General features: G+C 41.7%; 1 protein-coding gene across 4 annotated transcripts in view; it reads right to left on the bottom strand.

Annotated features, from left to right (window-relative positions):
- The window catches only part of CHPT1 (choline phosphotransferase 1), a 21477-nt gene extending 4536 nt beyond the window's left edge, over positions 1-16941 (bottom strand). For 2 of the 4 annotated variants that reach the window (XM_048300268.1, XM_048300270.1), the window contains exons 1-6: positions 16024-16345; positions 7337-7484; positions 6344-6485; positions 2853-2937; positions 1097-1228; positions 551-709 (exon numbers count right to left, since the gene is read on the bottom strand). In XM_048300268.1, coding sequence (XP_048156225.1) covers positions 551-709; positions 1097-1228; positions 2853-2937; positions 6344-6485; positions 7337-7484; positions 16024-16311 — 954 coding nt within the window. In that variant the 5' untranslated portion in view covers positions 16312-16345. Of the gene's footprint in view, positions 1-550; positions 710-1096; positions 1229-2852; positions 2938-6343; positions 6486-7336; positions 7485-13749; positions 13839-16023; positions 16346-16606 lie in introns of those variants that run through there. The other 2 variants (XM_048300269.1, XM_048300271.1) reach the window with 2 other exon arrangements.

Here is a 16941-nt window from a genome sequence, read left to right as displayed (position 1 = left end):
CACTGTTTAGTAAGAAAGTCTGTAGAATACCTATTTTCTAGTGTTCTAGTGTTTGAGAAATGTCATCCTTGGAGAAAAAAAAAAAATCATCTAGCTAGATTACTGATGGTAGCAAGTATGTAGTAAGGCAGTTTGGTTTTTTTAATCCATTGAGTATTTATAAAAAAGATAAAGGCAAAAAAGACACGTTTATCTCTTAATTTTAATGATCAAAGCAAATTCTTATTTCAGATAATTAAATCAGAATTTACAGCACTGTTAGTACGGCTTAAGAGACCACAGCTAGGATGTTAAAGACAGACAGTAAGTGCATTTCTAGGAGTAAGTTAAACAAAACTGGAAGTTCTAACCAGTACATTCAACAGCAATTATGTGTTTGCATCAGTGTTACATATAATCTCTCTGTAGGACCCCGAGTCTAGTTCAGTATCTTGATCCCAATAAATATGGTAATACAGTGGCAAAGAAAAATAGGAAAATGGTGCCCCCTGATCCAGTAGGAGTTAAGCCAAGAACCAGTTTAGTTTTAGGAAGTTTAGGATTGACTTACTACCAGCTTCTGTGAAATTTTGGCATTCACAAACCCAAATGTCAAGACATACAGGCAAGAATGTTTTTCAAACAGCTGAGTTGTAGACTTTTTATAAATCATAATGGCCAGTGTGATAAGCAGTCCAATGTGCAGGCCTGGTGAAAGAACACTTGTTCCCTAAAATAAAAAGGGACAGAAAATTTGTCTTAAGTTTCAGTCACACAGTAAAGTCCAGATTTTATAAATATTGCAAATCCCATTAAACAAAACCGGAGTTATCAAAACCTGGCAAAGTCCAGTAGCATTATCCCACTGCTCTTAGTACCCTTTGCACTGACCACTAAGCAATTTTGTAAGAAAATTCATTGCCGTTCCTGTGACAGAAGAAATCCAGTAACAGGCAGAGGGAAGGTAAATAATGAAGTCTTTGCTTTAGCCATCTAACACTTTCATGCCTGTCTGCTCAAATGCTTAAACAAATAAAACCCTTATGGACTATCTGAAATGCAATAAATAATGGGCATAAATTATTCAAACCTCATTTTGATTTTTAGAGCAACTTACTGCTATTGTAGATCCATTCTTTCCAACCCCTCCACCAAAGATGACACGGAAGTAATTGAGAAAAGAAAGTGCTGTTCCACACAGGATGCCAATAACTGCAAAGAACTTCAGTTCTAAGCCCAGCAAAGGGACCTTAGCAGAACACAAAAGAAACCAAACCAGAACAAAAAAAGAAAAAACAAACAATAACAAAACAAGAGAAGAATATTAAAAGTTAAGCACACAACACCTTTTTCACCTTTTTTAAGAAGTGATTAAAGAAGCCACTCTTACCTACTAAACAAACGTCTTATTTGAATTCTCACCTTCCTGGGAACAAGCTCAGGACAACAGTTTTTAAAATTTGTTTCCATACTAAGAACACAGTAAGTATCTTTTGTTATGTTTAAACTCCACTTCGGAGTACTTAAATTCTGTTCTTGAAATTCAGCTACATCTTACTCTGTTCCTCCTTAATATGTTCTTCAAATATTTTTACTACGTAAGCAAAAACTTGACACAGACTACTGCCATCACCATGGTATGGGAGCAGGAAGAGGGATACTTCCTTCTATTTCTCTGGATGAAACAACACTGAACCACAGGAAACACAAACACCATCGGCCAGCTGTGTGTTTTGGTACGTTATTTGTGTGCTGTATCTTTGCGTATCACGAGACTATCATGAATAGTCTCCAGATACAAATTTTAATTGAACAGTTACCTTTTGGAATCAATTTCAGTTTCAAGGAAACTTCCAAAGGCAGCAGAGGATTAGGAAAAAGAAGTAGTAATAAATTGAAACTGTTGACTATATTTTTGAATATACAATGTTTTGAGATACAGCATAACTACAATAGATTTTAATAGTGAGGGAAAAATCAATCATAATTTAAGTTTAATGCACCTGCTTTATTTTCCAAAATGAAAACAAGCTTTTTGAAAATAGAAAAAAAAAAAGCATCTTACAGGCTGGGAAAAGGAAACAAAGTTTAGCTAAACATTCCTCAATTGTTTAGTAAACTTTTGAATTAGTTTTCATTTCTTGGTGGTTTATATTTGGGTTAATTTCTATTGGTTATCAATAGTATGGAAAAGTCTCAGTTCTTTGCACTATGACGAGTCAGAACTATAAATTTCTGCATAAAGACCCTAGAAAGGTTGATGATGTTAGTCTACTATACTCTTGATGCTGTCCACTAGAGTGCATCTTTAAAGATCAGAAGTCAGATATCAAGAAGTTTTGTGAAAGAAAAAAATTCTTTAAATATAAGTATTTACATTTATGTGGTTGTGGCATAATTCTTAAAAATCAGTACATCTGCATCGACACAAATACGGATAACTTAACCAAAACCCCCTGGTTTCATCCCATGATTTCATTAGATTGAAGCACTTCATCCTTAAATTTTAAGATAAATAGTTTAACTGAACAGTAATGTATGTCTTGCAATAAAATATACAAAATTTAGAAAACCAGAACAAAAATTATTTGCTAAAGCTTAAGTATGTGTGGAGTATTGGTGCCAGATCAAAAGTTTGTATGTGGCAGATGGGGTCTTTTTTCCTCTAGGTAGGTACAAATTTGTGCATAGGGAGTCATGCGATCTAAGTAAACTACAACATCAAGATAACCAGCACTCATACAATAGGCTAAAACAACATTACACAACTAGTAGGTGTTGATGGTACTTGTACAGGGCAGCTTCAAATACCACAGAACTGTGGACACTTACAAAAATACTCAACAGGAACTCTGAGCACTTAACACACTCACCTTATAGTCCCATATCGCTGCTCCTCCATAGGCAGATATCAAGAGCAACATTGTTATGGCGATCTGAACTTCAGTTACATCAATTCTATGAAGGGGAAAAAGAAAGAGATTTAGTTAAAGGACTTCTTGCTGTAAGTATAAAGTGTGTGTGGAGAGAGCGGGGAATAAAACCCCAGTAACTGTACTTCAAATTATATAAATATATATAGAATATTACTTTCCTTGGCTGAGAAAGCTACTCTATATGGAGGCACACATCTCCAGCTAAAATTAAAGCTATACTCCTTTTCTGGAGCAAGCTACATATAATTTTAATAAGGGGAATATTTAATTAATACATTGTTAACTATTTGAAAATTCTGTATGAATTTACAGACTTGTTGATGTGTAAGAATCAAATCAAAGCTTAAGGCAAGCTCATAGTAAATGCAATCAAGTGTTTCCATTAAAAGCACAGCATATAAAAGCAGAGACTATAAAGAGCAGGCTGGGAAAGAAGGGATTTCTTTAAGCCTTGCATCATGAAAACTTGACAGATACAGCCTGCAAAACAAGGGAGGACTGAGTCAGTGGATAGCTGAGCATTTGCCTTTTTTCTGAAGACATAACTGCTATCTTGCTTTCCTCCATAAAAGGTGCTCTGGAAAAGGTGGCCTTGTATGCCTTACAAAGTCCAGACTCTGTATTTCACCTTTTTTTGTTCTCAGACAAGATAGACAACTCTTTATTGTTGTATTTAATTGATGAAACCTCACATGAAACCAAGGCTCAAGAAAAAAAAAAAATCAATACTTTTTAAGCTTTAACATCAATAATTAAAAATAATAACCAAAAAAAGTGCACATCAAAGGTACCTTTTATGGTAACAAAAGTTTTGAGACAGGTACCTTATGTTCATACTAAAGTTACCAGCAAACAGTGAAAATGAAGGTTCCAGATTTCTTTTAGCAGTTGGAGTAAATTTGCTGTTTTAAGGTATTATGACCAAAGTCAATGTGTATTGCTACTTGCTTAGCACATGACCTGTCTGTACAGGAAACAGTGGATTTTTAAAAGGAGATAGCAATCAACTCCTGGGTAATGGAAAACATTTATCTGAACTTGATAATCTCAGTAACATTACACTCTCTTCTTTCATCAGAAAGATGGCGATAAAATATGCCAGATTTCATCATAGTCTGACTCTTAGAGGATCCAGACTTTAAACTCCAGTTAGATGATAAGCTGACATGCTCATTGCCTCTTAAAACCATGAGAATGGGAAGTCCTTCCTAAGGTGTTGTATTCCCTCAGCTTTATCTGCTGTAGTGCTCATCAGTCTGTGAGCTCAACAGGTGAACCAGTCCAGCTTGTCAGTCTAGTGCAGGCTTTTCATCTTCTGCCCCTTTGATGAAGTGGCTTGAGTCAAATGACAGTGGAGCTGGGAGTGAGCTCTTCCCTCTCTGCCAGGGATGAAGTGTTACATCCACCCAGCCATTGCTGAACTTGCCGGTTACCTCATGCAAAAGCACCCAAGTGCAAGTGTTCAGAGGTTGCACTCTGCACTATTAACACTTGGATTTCTAATCTGCATTGCCATTGTTGCTGCTGGGGGTGGGAGGAGGCTCAAACTTGAAGCTGAATCATGTGCCAAAGTTTAATACTTAATTTTACAGAGGCTCAGACTGTTGGTGGCAACAGAGCCCAAATCAGAGTCCAAAGACTTTACTCAGACACTGCAGTATTCTACAATCTGACAGTGTCACATTATTCAGCTCTCTGATCCTTCCTGCCCATCAGCACTACGAATCTCTCATTTGTGATTAATTTCTAAAATCTAGTGCTGCTAACTGAGGAACAGCATCAGTAAAAACCTCCATCCATCTTCTTATCTACCATGATATTTAGAGCACTATACTAATGCCTTCTTCAAACCTCTATGCTTAAGAAAAACAAAATTGGGAGCCCTGAAAAAAACTGTGACCTGTTTTCACTGGACAGAAATAAGTTACCTTGGAGAAAAGTTGTGTCTATTTAACTTAAAACAGTAACCATGGAACATTAGGCCACTCTGAACTGTTTGTACTATGCACTATCATTATGTTTAAGTAGAAGTCACCAAGTTTTTAACAAAATCTTTATGTGGTAAAGGAGTCCCAGTGACTTCCTGATGTGGGGAAATCATTCTCATGCTTTACGCAAGAATAAAAGGCACAGAAAAGCAGCCATGTCTGCAAAATGCCAGAGCTCATGGTCTAGTCCAGCTCCCTTCAGAGCAGCCTACTGTCATGGACAGAAAGTATCCTATTTCAGCCATCACTGTAAAGCACCTATTTTTGTTTATAGTTTATTAAAAAGATTAGGATGTTCAGGCAGGCAGAAGAATTATAGTTTGTGTGGTAAAATGCATTACCAGCAAATCAAAAAGAGCTCAGAGACAGCCTGCATTTGATGCAGTGTGCAGGGACAGCTGGTCACCAGCCTGTGTGCCTGGGGATGCGCAGATTTGCTAAGGTGCTTCTAACAGGACAGAGCTAAGTAGGACTATGAACAGGTGACTTAGCAAGGGACTGGGATTAGTAGAAAGACAGCCAAAACTTATTTCCAGTTTTGCTGTCACAGAAGTCTCTGACCTTTTCCTCTTCTCAGAAGTAATTATACTAAAGTGAAGTTCATTGCTTAAAAACAGCAAAAGGCCGTGGGCAGGAACCACCACAGCTACAGGAGAGTGCAGCAATCCCCACCCTATTAGCAGTTAAATTGAAATTACTATTTTCTACATGAATTTCATGACTTCTCCTCCTATGCTGCAGTGAAACAGATAAAATTTCTATCAAGTCATGAGCAGCACCACAGCAGTCTCTAGAACTGTGACCTAACACAAAACACAAAACCTCAAGGACATCAAAGCCAGTATGAGCCATATTAAACGAAAGGCCCTCATATATATGTGGGGTAATTTTTCAAGCATTGCCAGATGATATGTGGAACTCCTTGAGGATGCAATGGGTGCAGAGAGTTCATTCCAAGGAAGACTGAAGATATCAATGACAGGGAAACCCATTAGCAGGGGAATTTCTCTAAAATGCATGTGGTTTAGAGTTCCCTGAGGCTGAAACTGTTCTGTGGCTGGGAGATTAAAAGGGAGGTACCCAGCTTGCTCTGTCCCTACTCCTACACAGGGCACTTGTCTGCAATGTAAACAAGACCTCTCTGGCCTGAGCCTGCATGGTGCCTGTATGGGCTCTGACAACAAATCTGCAGACTAAAGTGCCAAATGCATGCAAACAATGCATATAGAGCTAAAATCAGCTGCTAAAAGAAAAAGTTCTCAGTATTACGCAGGGTTTCAAGTGCTTGTCAGGTAAAACACAAGATTGCTAGATTGGTAGGGAGATGAGAAAGAAGGTGAGAGAAAGAGAAAGCAGGGAGTAAACCAAGAAGAAACTGAAATCAAGGAGCTAGCAGTCTCAGACATTAAGGCATATGTACTTCTAAAGATACCTACTTACTTTCCAAACCTTAGTATGCCTGATACATATGTCTGCCAGTGAGCAGAATAGAACATGAAAAGTCCCACAAAACAACAGAAAAACAACCAGTCAGGATTTGTTCCTAGTCGGATTGCTATGCAGGATCCAAGGACAACAAATACTGAAAAGCAGAAATGAACATGTTAGTCATATAGCCTCTTGGCTTGAAGTTAAGAGAAATTTAAAAAAATAAACTAAAACACAGGACATTTTACATCACTCTAACAACGTAATGCTATGACTGATACTTCACAGAGTAGCTGACCCTCAAGGACAGTCCTGGCAGGAGAGACCAAAACACAGCACTCCTTCCCTGCCAAGACAGGGCCCCGCCCTCTAGCCTACAGTGGTTGTTCTCCCACCTACCGGCCTTGTCATCTCGTGTTCTTTGCAACACTGACAACTTCAGCTGAAGAGCCAAGCTCAGGGAGACTGGCAGCTGCACTTCTCTGGGAACCGAGGCATAAAGAAGCTACCAATTCCCGGGGCAACTGTTTCAGCCATTGAGCTTTACAAAACTACAGGTGCATTGGCACCAACAGCAGCAAAATACGGAAAGTGAAACTGAGCAAGGCTTACTTTTTAAGGACTTACAACTTTTTAAAAACTAGTTCTTCTCAGGAATATAAATTACCCTTCTCCTACGTGCCAGGCTACCCTATTACCAAACCGATACTTTGGCACCTTACTCCTAAAGTGGAGTATGTGAAGATGCACAGTTAAGTAGGAGCAGAATACATCTTACCCAACATTTGACAAAGGAACTTCTGAAATATCCCCCCTGTTACTGGCCAGGGATGCAAAGGTCAGGAGATAGTAAAGTTACTCTAAAAGACCCTGTTCCAAGCAGGAGTTTGGACTAGATGATCTCCAGAGGTCCTTAACAACTTCAACAAATCTGTGACTAATCAGCTCGTCTTGAAAACAGGTAACTTTTATAAACTAGGATGGGTGACAGTAGGTTAAGGCTACCTGTGGAAATAGAGTCGCAACCATGATCAAAGAGTTCTCCTAGAGGAGAACTACTGTTTGTTCTTCTGGCTTGCTTCCCATCAATGGCATCCAGAGACTGGTAGATAAAAAGTCCTATTGCACCCAGGATGTATGCCCAAAAAGGTGCCTGAAAGAGATTCGTAGAAAAGGTCACCAAGTAGTTCCCAATTTCTCAGCTAATAATCTGTTTCATAAAGGATAAAATAATGTTCACCACAAAACTGTACTATACTGTGCTTTTTTTTACTTAATTAATGGACAAACCAAACACTTTGCACTAATTTCTACATGAATTGTAGTAACTACTGTAATGAACTCCTCCAGATACACCAGTGGAACACAGGTCCTTCTAATTATTTAAACAAAAGCAATCCCAAAACTTTAGCCCCTCTTCTGCATCAACTGATTTACTTTTCTACCTTAAACCCACAGTATTTCTATAATTATTTGCATTCTTTGTGCTGAAAAATGTTATAAAAATAAAAATCATCTTTAAAAAAGAAAGTAGTAGCAAGGCACTTATTAAGCTCTCAGCAGTTTGAGAGGTGCTTGAATGATTTGCTCAGATTTACAACATAAAAACCCATTAAGTATTTTACTAAAGGCTTCAGCCTTTAGGGAAAAATATTTTTTCCAACACACAAAATTGACTACCGAGGCACTTGGGACAGGACTTAAAAAATTAAGAAATTCACTAAATATGAAGAAGAAACTATCTACTTAATACACACCATCAGTTTCAAACCAAGCTGTTACACTAACACCACTCTTAGCTTCAAGGGAACTGTTCTGCAGACATTCCTTTCAAAAGCACTGTTTTCATATGCACAGTCCTTATGGCTTTGTCTAGGAATTAGGTTTTGTTAAAAATTATTTAAAACACCTTTGGAATAAAGCACAGGCAACATTTTTGCCTCATGTATTTTCCAGAGGTACCTTTAGTATTTAGAAGCACTGTTCACGAAAACAGAGTCAAAATCAGGTAAAAATGCTGGAAATACAACTTGCAGGTTAAACAAGGGAACAGCCAGACAGCCACAGAGCTGAATCCTTTCCCACTCCCCGCTCAGGGACAGCTGCTCTGGCGCTGCTACATTTCTGCAACTCCCCTCCTGCGACACGAATTGATCAACATGTGTACATGTATTTCCTAAGCCCAGTAAAGGCTATTAAGCAGATTTAGCCACCAGATCAGATCTCAGTGTGCTGAGATTTGTCCACACTCAACTAAACGCAGTGTCGCTGCTGGGGAAGAAGGGAAAATGGCAGTCATCTGTCCATTCAAAGGCAGCAGTAAGAATGCAGCCGAGGCGAGCTGCTCCTCCAGACATTCTGATGTCTTGTCATCATTGTTCTGAGCTAGAAAGTTACACCTCCAGTTAGACTGGTCACAAAACACACAAAGAAGCAACATGCTTAAGGAAGGTCCAGTTCTGAATAGCATTTTTGCTGTTATTTAAGAATTCCTCACATATTCCAGTCTAGCTGATACACTGCTATCAAAGTCAAATAGTTGGCTGCTTCACCCAGCTTTGAAGGAAAAGACAGTCAAAGAATCAGGAACTCCAGCTTTAGGTGCAAGGTCTGGATTTGTATGCACATGAAAATCTAGAAAACTTAAAACATTCTTCAAAACTGGCAAAGCTGTCTTCTGCCTTAATCCAAGGAAACCAAGAAAAATTGTTATCACAGATCATGTAGGAAGTCTTAAACAGGGAAAAGAGGATGAAGAGATATTCCAATGGACATTTAATATACTGGTATTTGATAATTCCTGCAAAGATCACACTATAGAAATTTAGGTCAAGTGAAGACAGCAATACATGTTTGATGTTTACTGATGGAATTAGTTGAGTTACTTAGCCGCCTTCTCCCATTTAGTGTCTAGTTACACAAAGGAATCTTGTCTTGGGGCATGGGGTTAAAGCAGGGAGGGAATTTTTAGCTATCTTTTGAAAAAGTTTCACTCCTCTAATGAAGGGGAAAGGATAAAGCTTGTGGAGAACAGGAGATGACTGTGGCTAGCCCAGGACTGTGGATCACCAAAAGCTCCATGGAGGCACAGAGAACTCAAGGGTCTCTCCTGGCATAAGGTCTCACTTGGTCCCACATAGTGCAGAGGGGCTGCAGCTACCTCCTCTTTCTCTCCACCCTTCAAAAACAGAGGGCTGTCAGTCATTGCTTGGGTACTTCAGAATGTAAAAGCACAGTTAGGACATTGTTGAAGCTAAGATAATTTTAGTTGTGATACAATCCACACACTAAAGTCACCATAGAGTATACACTGGCTTTCAGAATAACTTTGTTATGTGGAGAATAACACAGAATCTCAAACACAGCAGCTCCAGACCTATAAGCAGAAATGCCATGAGAAATCACTAGTTTCACTGTTAGGAAAAGACATTGCCAATTTATTTGAAAGACATTGCAAATTTTACCATTAATATTTCTGTGAAGTGCCACAAAGATCACCTGCAGAGTTTTATGAGGTGTCCTTACTGCGACATACTTCTATTCATTATGAAAAGATAGCTTGAGATCTACATTTAGCTTCTCGCAAAGCAAGTGTAACACAATATATGCAAAAATAAACAAATACATCAGCTTTAACTCAAACTTTTCCTATTAGGTCTTTTTGACAAAGCAGTAGCTTTTGTCCAGTTGCAAGTTATAGTACAGGTATGATCATTCAGGCTGATCCAAGTCTGTTAGCATTAGCTCCTACTGGGACAAATCAAAGCAACAGTCCCTCTAGTTCCAAAACTAAAGCACTCGGCCCCTTGCTGATCTGGAGGAAGGGTGAGCATTTTCATCTGCCTCCCAGTAAGTGTATCTGTATCCATTAGCAGCTGTAGCAGATGTATTAGCATCCCCACAGTTAAAGAGAAAGGAGAAAGATCCTAGTAAGAGCAACATATGTCAGAGAGCTTAGAAACACTATCTGGAGCATTTCATCCCTAGGCCGTCAGTTCAAATCTAACCCAAAGTGGTAAGAACTAAAATTCACTTGTGATCAACTATCATTTAGCAGATTAAATGAATGTTCTAATGTTTTAATTGGTAAAAACAGAGTTTTCCAAATCACCAAAGGTTCCTAATAATCAGGAATTTTCTCTGCTATCTTCCCTCTCAATACAGCTCCTGTTGCTGTCTCCTTTGCCTTCTCACATGCCTGGCTGTCCATTCAGGGATGTCCCCTGATGGCTTCCCACGCTGGACCCAAGTAGTTTTCAAATTAGAGAAGTGGGAGCATCTGAGAATGCTGACATGGCTGAGCAGAAAGGTCAGGAGGCTCCCAATAATCATCAGCTTTTCACTGATGAGGTGTTTATTATCTCTGCCCAAAGTTATATCCTGCCTAAGCAAGTGCATTATTTGGCCAGAGCTAGATGCTGCTCCCATGGAACTACAAGAGAATAGAAACCTGGGGGGAAGGAGGCAGGGAGGGAGAGGGGGATGCTTCTCTGCTTCAATTCAAAATGATGTCTGAAGATAATACAGCCCCACAATCCTGTCACACACAGATTTGATACAGTAGAACTGGTCATCTACTGACCCAGAGCATGTCAAAACAAAGCCATATACATGTAGTGTTTGACAGGTATGTGTGACATGCCTCTCCTTCAGGAAAAAATGGGGGTTGAACAGCAGGCATTCTTCTCCTCCCATGATTCCGCCCCACAAAAAAGCATGGACAGTTACAAAAGACTACATGTGTCAGGGAAATCCTTTAGAACTTGTTTCAAGCAAAGCTCTCAAGTCTGGAAAGTTCAACAGGCCAAGCTTTTGCAGTATTTAAAGATTCAGTTTCCCTTAATTACTCATCACGTTTAGCCATAATCTTACTTCCTCAATCCATGGCTAATAGTTTTGCCCTAGTTTACATGGCCCCTCTCTGGATCAGATCCAGAATAGAGGGAGACATTTAGACTGGACTTCCCCCTCTTCTTCCCCCTGAACATGGATCATTTCCCACACTTCAGCACAAAGCACTGTGTGCAATTATACTAATAGCAGGATAAGGGAAGGGGCTGTTCAAACCTGAACTAGAGCAGGGAAGACAGCATGGATGAAAAAATAAAAATAATAATCAAATAATTGTACCATAGTCCAAGTGCATTTCATGCATACCAAAGACTCTCTGCATTCCTTTAGCGCCCTTGTCTCTCCAACAAGCCCTGTCGAAAAGAGTTCCCATCCTTCTGTGTCAGGATTCCTGGACCTTCTTACTTCATGCCAAATAACCTCCTTCTCCCATTCACAACTGATCGCTCTGCTCCTCACTCGTGGGTTTTGGCTGAATTTCCCACTCCACTCAGTGCTTCACACTTCTCTTCCAAGTCAGGTGATGCTTTTTCCTTCACACTCTCCCCTCCCACACACATCCCTGTTCATACCAGCTGCTCCAGTTCAACGTCTTTTCTACTTCTCTACTCTCTCTCCCACACAGCTCAGCTGTGCCCCTGCTGTTTACATAATATGATACCTGTCAGTATCTTCCCCTCATTATTGCCCTCTGACAGGCCTCTTTCCTTTTAAAGGCAATCCAGCTGTTTGCTTGGGTTTGCTGTTGTTTTTTAAGTTTTTTAAAAAGAGAGAGAGAGGCAGAGACAGCATCTCACCAATGTTCCTCTCCCTCCAAACTACTGATAGTAGAGCCAGGTGAAGTCACTGAGACCCTCCCCTGCTTTTTGCTCTCTGTTATAAATGTACTGTGGTATTGGCTTTTCGCATGTTACATAATTGTTATGAATGTATTGTGGTGTTGGTTTTTTTCATGTTCCTTAATATTAGAAAAGCTTTGCCCAGGTTCTGTAATGTAATGCTGTAGAATGTCTGTAGTTTGGGTGGTCAGTTTGGGAAGCATGGGGGGGGTCTTCACATTCCTGGAAAATCTTATCAGAAGAAAAGAACCTGAAACCAGACAGAATGGAACCAAGGAAAAAGAAAAGACTGATAAGATGATACTCAGCAACTCCAAAGAATTCATGAATTATGCATGATGATGATGAAGACGAAATAAGCGACGCACTTTTAAAGCCGATCTTTTGGATATAAAGGTGTGCCTTTGGATCTCTGCCGAAGCACCCGGCCGTAAGACCCTTTTTGCTGTTGTCTCCTAATTGTCCCTTTTATTAAACTTTCCTTAAAATTTTACAAAGAGTGAACCTCATTTTTCACAGTCTCAGTAGATGCATGGTTTTCTGAACAGCACATTTCAGCAAGGTATGACACCCTTTTATAAACTCACTACACCATTTCTTGAACAATTCCACAGAGCTAGCCATCACAAGCCTCCCTTCCTTCCCTTGGCTTACTGCAGGAGACCCCTTGGGCCCCTGCCCCCTTTTCCTATCACTGCCCAAACAGCAAATCTGTGATCCACACTTTTCCCTTCCTGTCTTCCTCTGTTCTCAGATATTTGCTTAGATCATGCTGTAAATGGTACAAGACTATTTTTCAAATAGTTACAATTCAGTACAATGTAATAATTACGGTTAATGTGCGCTTCTGTCTAAAATTCTAGCTTCTCAAACCATTGTACAAGTCTATGACTTTATAGAAGAGAGCATATTTAGACTAAACAGAAGGAAGATTTCTTTTTTGATGATGAGAGTCATGAAACACCGGCACAGGTTGCCCAGAGAGGTAATAGATGCCCCACCTCTGGAAACATTCAAGGTGAGACTGGACAGGACTCTGAGCAACCCAATTTAGTTGATGATAGCAAGGAGGCTGGACAGGATGGCCTTTAAAGTCTCTTCCACCCAGCTATTCTACGATTTTAGAGATCTTGAAGGATTACCAAAGCTAGACCCCTCCACGAGCAACCACCAATGCAGAGCATCAAAGTTTCCTTCTCCTTTTAAAAAATATGTTCAGTCACTTTTCTTCCTGCTTGTCCCCAAACTGCAGAGGGGTATGCAAGATTCCCCTGCAAAGCCTAAGGAATTGACTGGAGCTGCTTCAGAGAAGTCTGCTGCCAGTAGAGCAAAACAATTCACTGTCCTATAGTGGGGATAAAATAGAAATCTTCACCCAGAAAGTGCTTCTTTTGCTCTTTAATGCAGCAAAAACACACTACTCTTAGTTAATGTCAGCAAGAGTTTTCACTCCTAAAAAATTCCTAAGAAGTGTCAAAAAAAAAAAAAAAAAGGAAAAAGAAAAAAACACAACCCAGGCTGCAACCACGGTGAAAATGCCATTTCAGCACTCCATAAACATGAAACATGCAGGTGGTGCTCTCTCTACCACCATACCTGTATATTATTTTTACAGACTGCTGTCCTAAGTTACAGAGAGTAGGAAACTGGACAAACCTCAACAAAAATGTACCCACATGGATTGTAGTCACAACAATGCCTGAGGGGTGCAACCTGCTAAGGGCTTACCTCTAAAAAAGAAGGCTTCTGTTGAAACATGCATTTGCAGCAGACAGTGATATCAACCATGTTCCTACTAGGCCAGGAGACATTACTGAAATAGACAATATTTTATCATTCCAAAACATCCGGTGCTAGTCAGGAACAAACTGGCTTTTAGCGGCTACTGATACTGATGAAGATAAAAAGAACAGCGTATAGGGAAACAATGGCTCCATGTTAGGATAACAAGAGAGCATTTTGTGGGTTGAGACATGAATTGCACTGGGGTTGGCAATGAGCAGTATGAAATTGTGGAAATCACTGCAATAGGACATAATGGAAGCTGAAAATACGAATTGGTTCGAAACAACTCATTCAAAGGGCAAAATCATCAGGTGGAAAGTGTCTGTGGGGAACAGGCAGATTCAACAGTTACTTTCTAGCAAGTAACCCAAGTAGAATCCCTTGCAAAGAAACTGCTAAACCACAGTCTTTGGCAGCTGGAAGGGATACTGGAGAAAGATCTCTTTTCTAAGCATCTGTTAGCAGCTACTCTCCAAGGGATTTCAGTGACCAGTCTTACTTGTTTTGTGTTTTCAATAAAGGCTTAACCAAAATGGCCCACTTAAGACTGGTTAAGGAATAAAAAACAACCACATAAACCAACTCAAAAAAAAAACCAAACCAAAAAACCCACCAAAACCCAAACCTGCTTGTTATTTTATCCAAGTCTCCAGTGCTCCTACCCTATCCAAGAGAATATGACAAGTTCTTCTTTGTCCATCAGCTAATCAAGACATGTTCATGGTGGAAAGAGGTGCTGTTGAAGTGCACTATGGTATTAGTTCAGTCTGTGATTTCAGTCATCTTGAACATAATTTTCAGCTCCACCTACCCTTTCCAGCCTATAAATCCAAGTCAACACTATGAAATAGGTATTTCAAAACTATGAAATAGGTATTACAACAGCGCATGCAGCACCTATTAAGTGTTGCAACAGCTTTAGCTTTTTCAAAAAGCTGTCCAGAAACATGACCTTACCTCAGGCAGAAGACAAGCTGAGTCATTAAGCAAGTAGGAGAGAGAATGATGCTTCTAAGTGATGCAGCAAGAGAAAATCAGGACTATTCTCACAGAGCAGAGGCAACAAACAAAACAACAGGATGAGGCTGGCTTCACACTGCATATTTATAAAGGATAGACTGGTATCTGAACAAGAAAGTGTAGTCCAAACTATAGGTTCTTATAAAACCCAGCTTCCACAATTTAAAAAAAAAAAATTAAAAAGTCCAAACAGAAAAGTTCCTAAAACCCAACCTAAGTTTTCCTGGAAGGAATAATTCCCTGGATCTCTGCAAAACAACTTTTTTCTTTTTGTACAAGAGTCCTCAAGGGAAAAATAACTTACTTTCTGCTTTTAGTTTTGCATAGCAAAGAGAAAAAGCTAAAATGAGCAGTCAGACACATAGCTAGTACATGACTGATCTTTTTATCACAAAACTAAGCTAAAGGTAGCAGTCTACAGGCATTTTAATTCTGAAAGTGCTAATAGATTACCATCTGTAGTTTCCAGCCATTCACTATCATCTCTGTCCTCTCTCCTCCTACTGCCTGCAACACCGGAGTGCCTCTACCTGGTGATGTATATCAGGGGGATGATTAGGGTGAGATCAAACCCCAAAGTTAATTTCGATTTGGATAAGTTTCCTGATATGCCTGCCACAAACACCTCTGTGAACACGAAGTGCAAAGCAACTAGAGAAAAAGATAATGTTCTTCTGACAAGAACACTCACCAGGGTAAATCTATGGTATTAAAAAAGTCCCAACCAACTGCCAACCTCTGCTGTTAGGATTTAAGCCCACCAGAACACAAGAAAAACAACTGCCACCTTTTAAGGGATTTTACCCACATAAAGCAATTTTTCCCTGGTATTTCCTACCCTGACTACCATAAAGACTCTGCAGCGGGAAACCTGCAACAGGCTGGCAAGCTCGCATAGAGGTCCTGAAATTGTGTGAGAAACTGTAGGCACTGCAGTTCAAGTGAGAGCAGCCCGAGAGCAGCCCCAGCCCACGTTAACAAGCCTGTTTTCCCTCCAGAAGTTAAAGCACTTCACTGCTTCCCACCCAAGGACATTGGAAACATTGGAGCTACTGTCAGCTAACACATCTGCTACACAACCCAGCCGCAGCTCTGACCTAAGCGATGCCCAAGTGGATCAGGCACGTTTCGTGCCCAGCCCTGCCCTGCTCCTGGGCACATCCCGCACCCTCCATCATGAGCAGCTGCTGTTTCTACCTCCACGGCCCCTGGGTGACAGCCGCGCTCCTGAGGAGGGTTCCATTCCCTTCCCAGCCAGCTGCCCGCGCAGAGGCACGCACATGGAATGCAGGCTGCTCCGTGGGGAAGGCGGGAGTGCCACGCACCAGGTGAGCCCGGCTGTGCCCTCTGCACCACAGCGTGCAGTGCGGGCCAGGTGCCCACCACACCAAAGCCCCGGCCCCACGGGGCTCTTTGGGCAGTGAAGGGCCAGAGCTCGTCCGCGGAACCTCGTCCTTCCACGTGATCCCTACAGCATTTGGGCATTCAAACCCTAACACCCATCTCCAGCTCTACCCCTGCTGCCCCAAAGGGTGAGCCGCGCGTCACCGCTCCTCTGATTTCTCAGGACAATCCCGCAGCGCTGCCTTAGCCCTCCCTGCCAAGGGACGGGCCACGCGCGTCGCTGCGGTGGAGCCCAAAGTGACAAGGCACGGCCCCGCGCCGGGCACGGCCCCCCAGCCCCCGGCACTGCCAGCAGGCACCAGCGGGGCCGAGCCGCGGCCGCCGCGCCCGGCTCAGTGCGGCTCCAGCGGGGGGCGGCGGCCGTGTCGGGCGGTACCTGCTCGGTGGCGCTGGGGCAGCAGGCGATGAGCGGCAGCGCCGTCAGGCAGTTCAGCAGGAGGCCGCCCATGGTGATGGCGTTGGGCGCCAGCCCCCGCGGGACCTGCTCCACCAGCCAGCCCCAGTAGGGCTGCAGCCATGGCTCCAGCAGCGAGTGCCCGGCCGCGCTGTAGCGGTGTTGTTCCAGGCGCTTCAGCTGCGCCGGGCTGAGGGGCGCGGGCAGCACCCAGGGCGCGACCATGCCCGCACCACCACGACGGACGACACCGGGGTCAAGGGGCCGCCGCCGCTCGGGGCGGGGCTGAGCCGAGCCGGGGGCAGCGGCGGAAGAAG

Source organism: Corvus hawaiiensis, chromosome 4 (genome assembly GCF_020740725.1).
Source record: "Corvus hawaiiensis isolate bCorHaw1 chromosome 4, bCorHaw1.pri.cur, whole genome shotgun sequence".
Taxonomy (NCBI): domain Eukaryota; kingdom Metazoa; phylum Chordata; class Aves; order Passeriformes; family Corvidae; genus Corvus; species Corvus hawaiiensis.
Note: the sequence above shows the minus strand (reverse complement) of the source record. Positions and strands in the feature narration are given on the sequence as shown.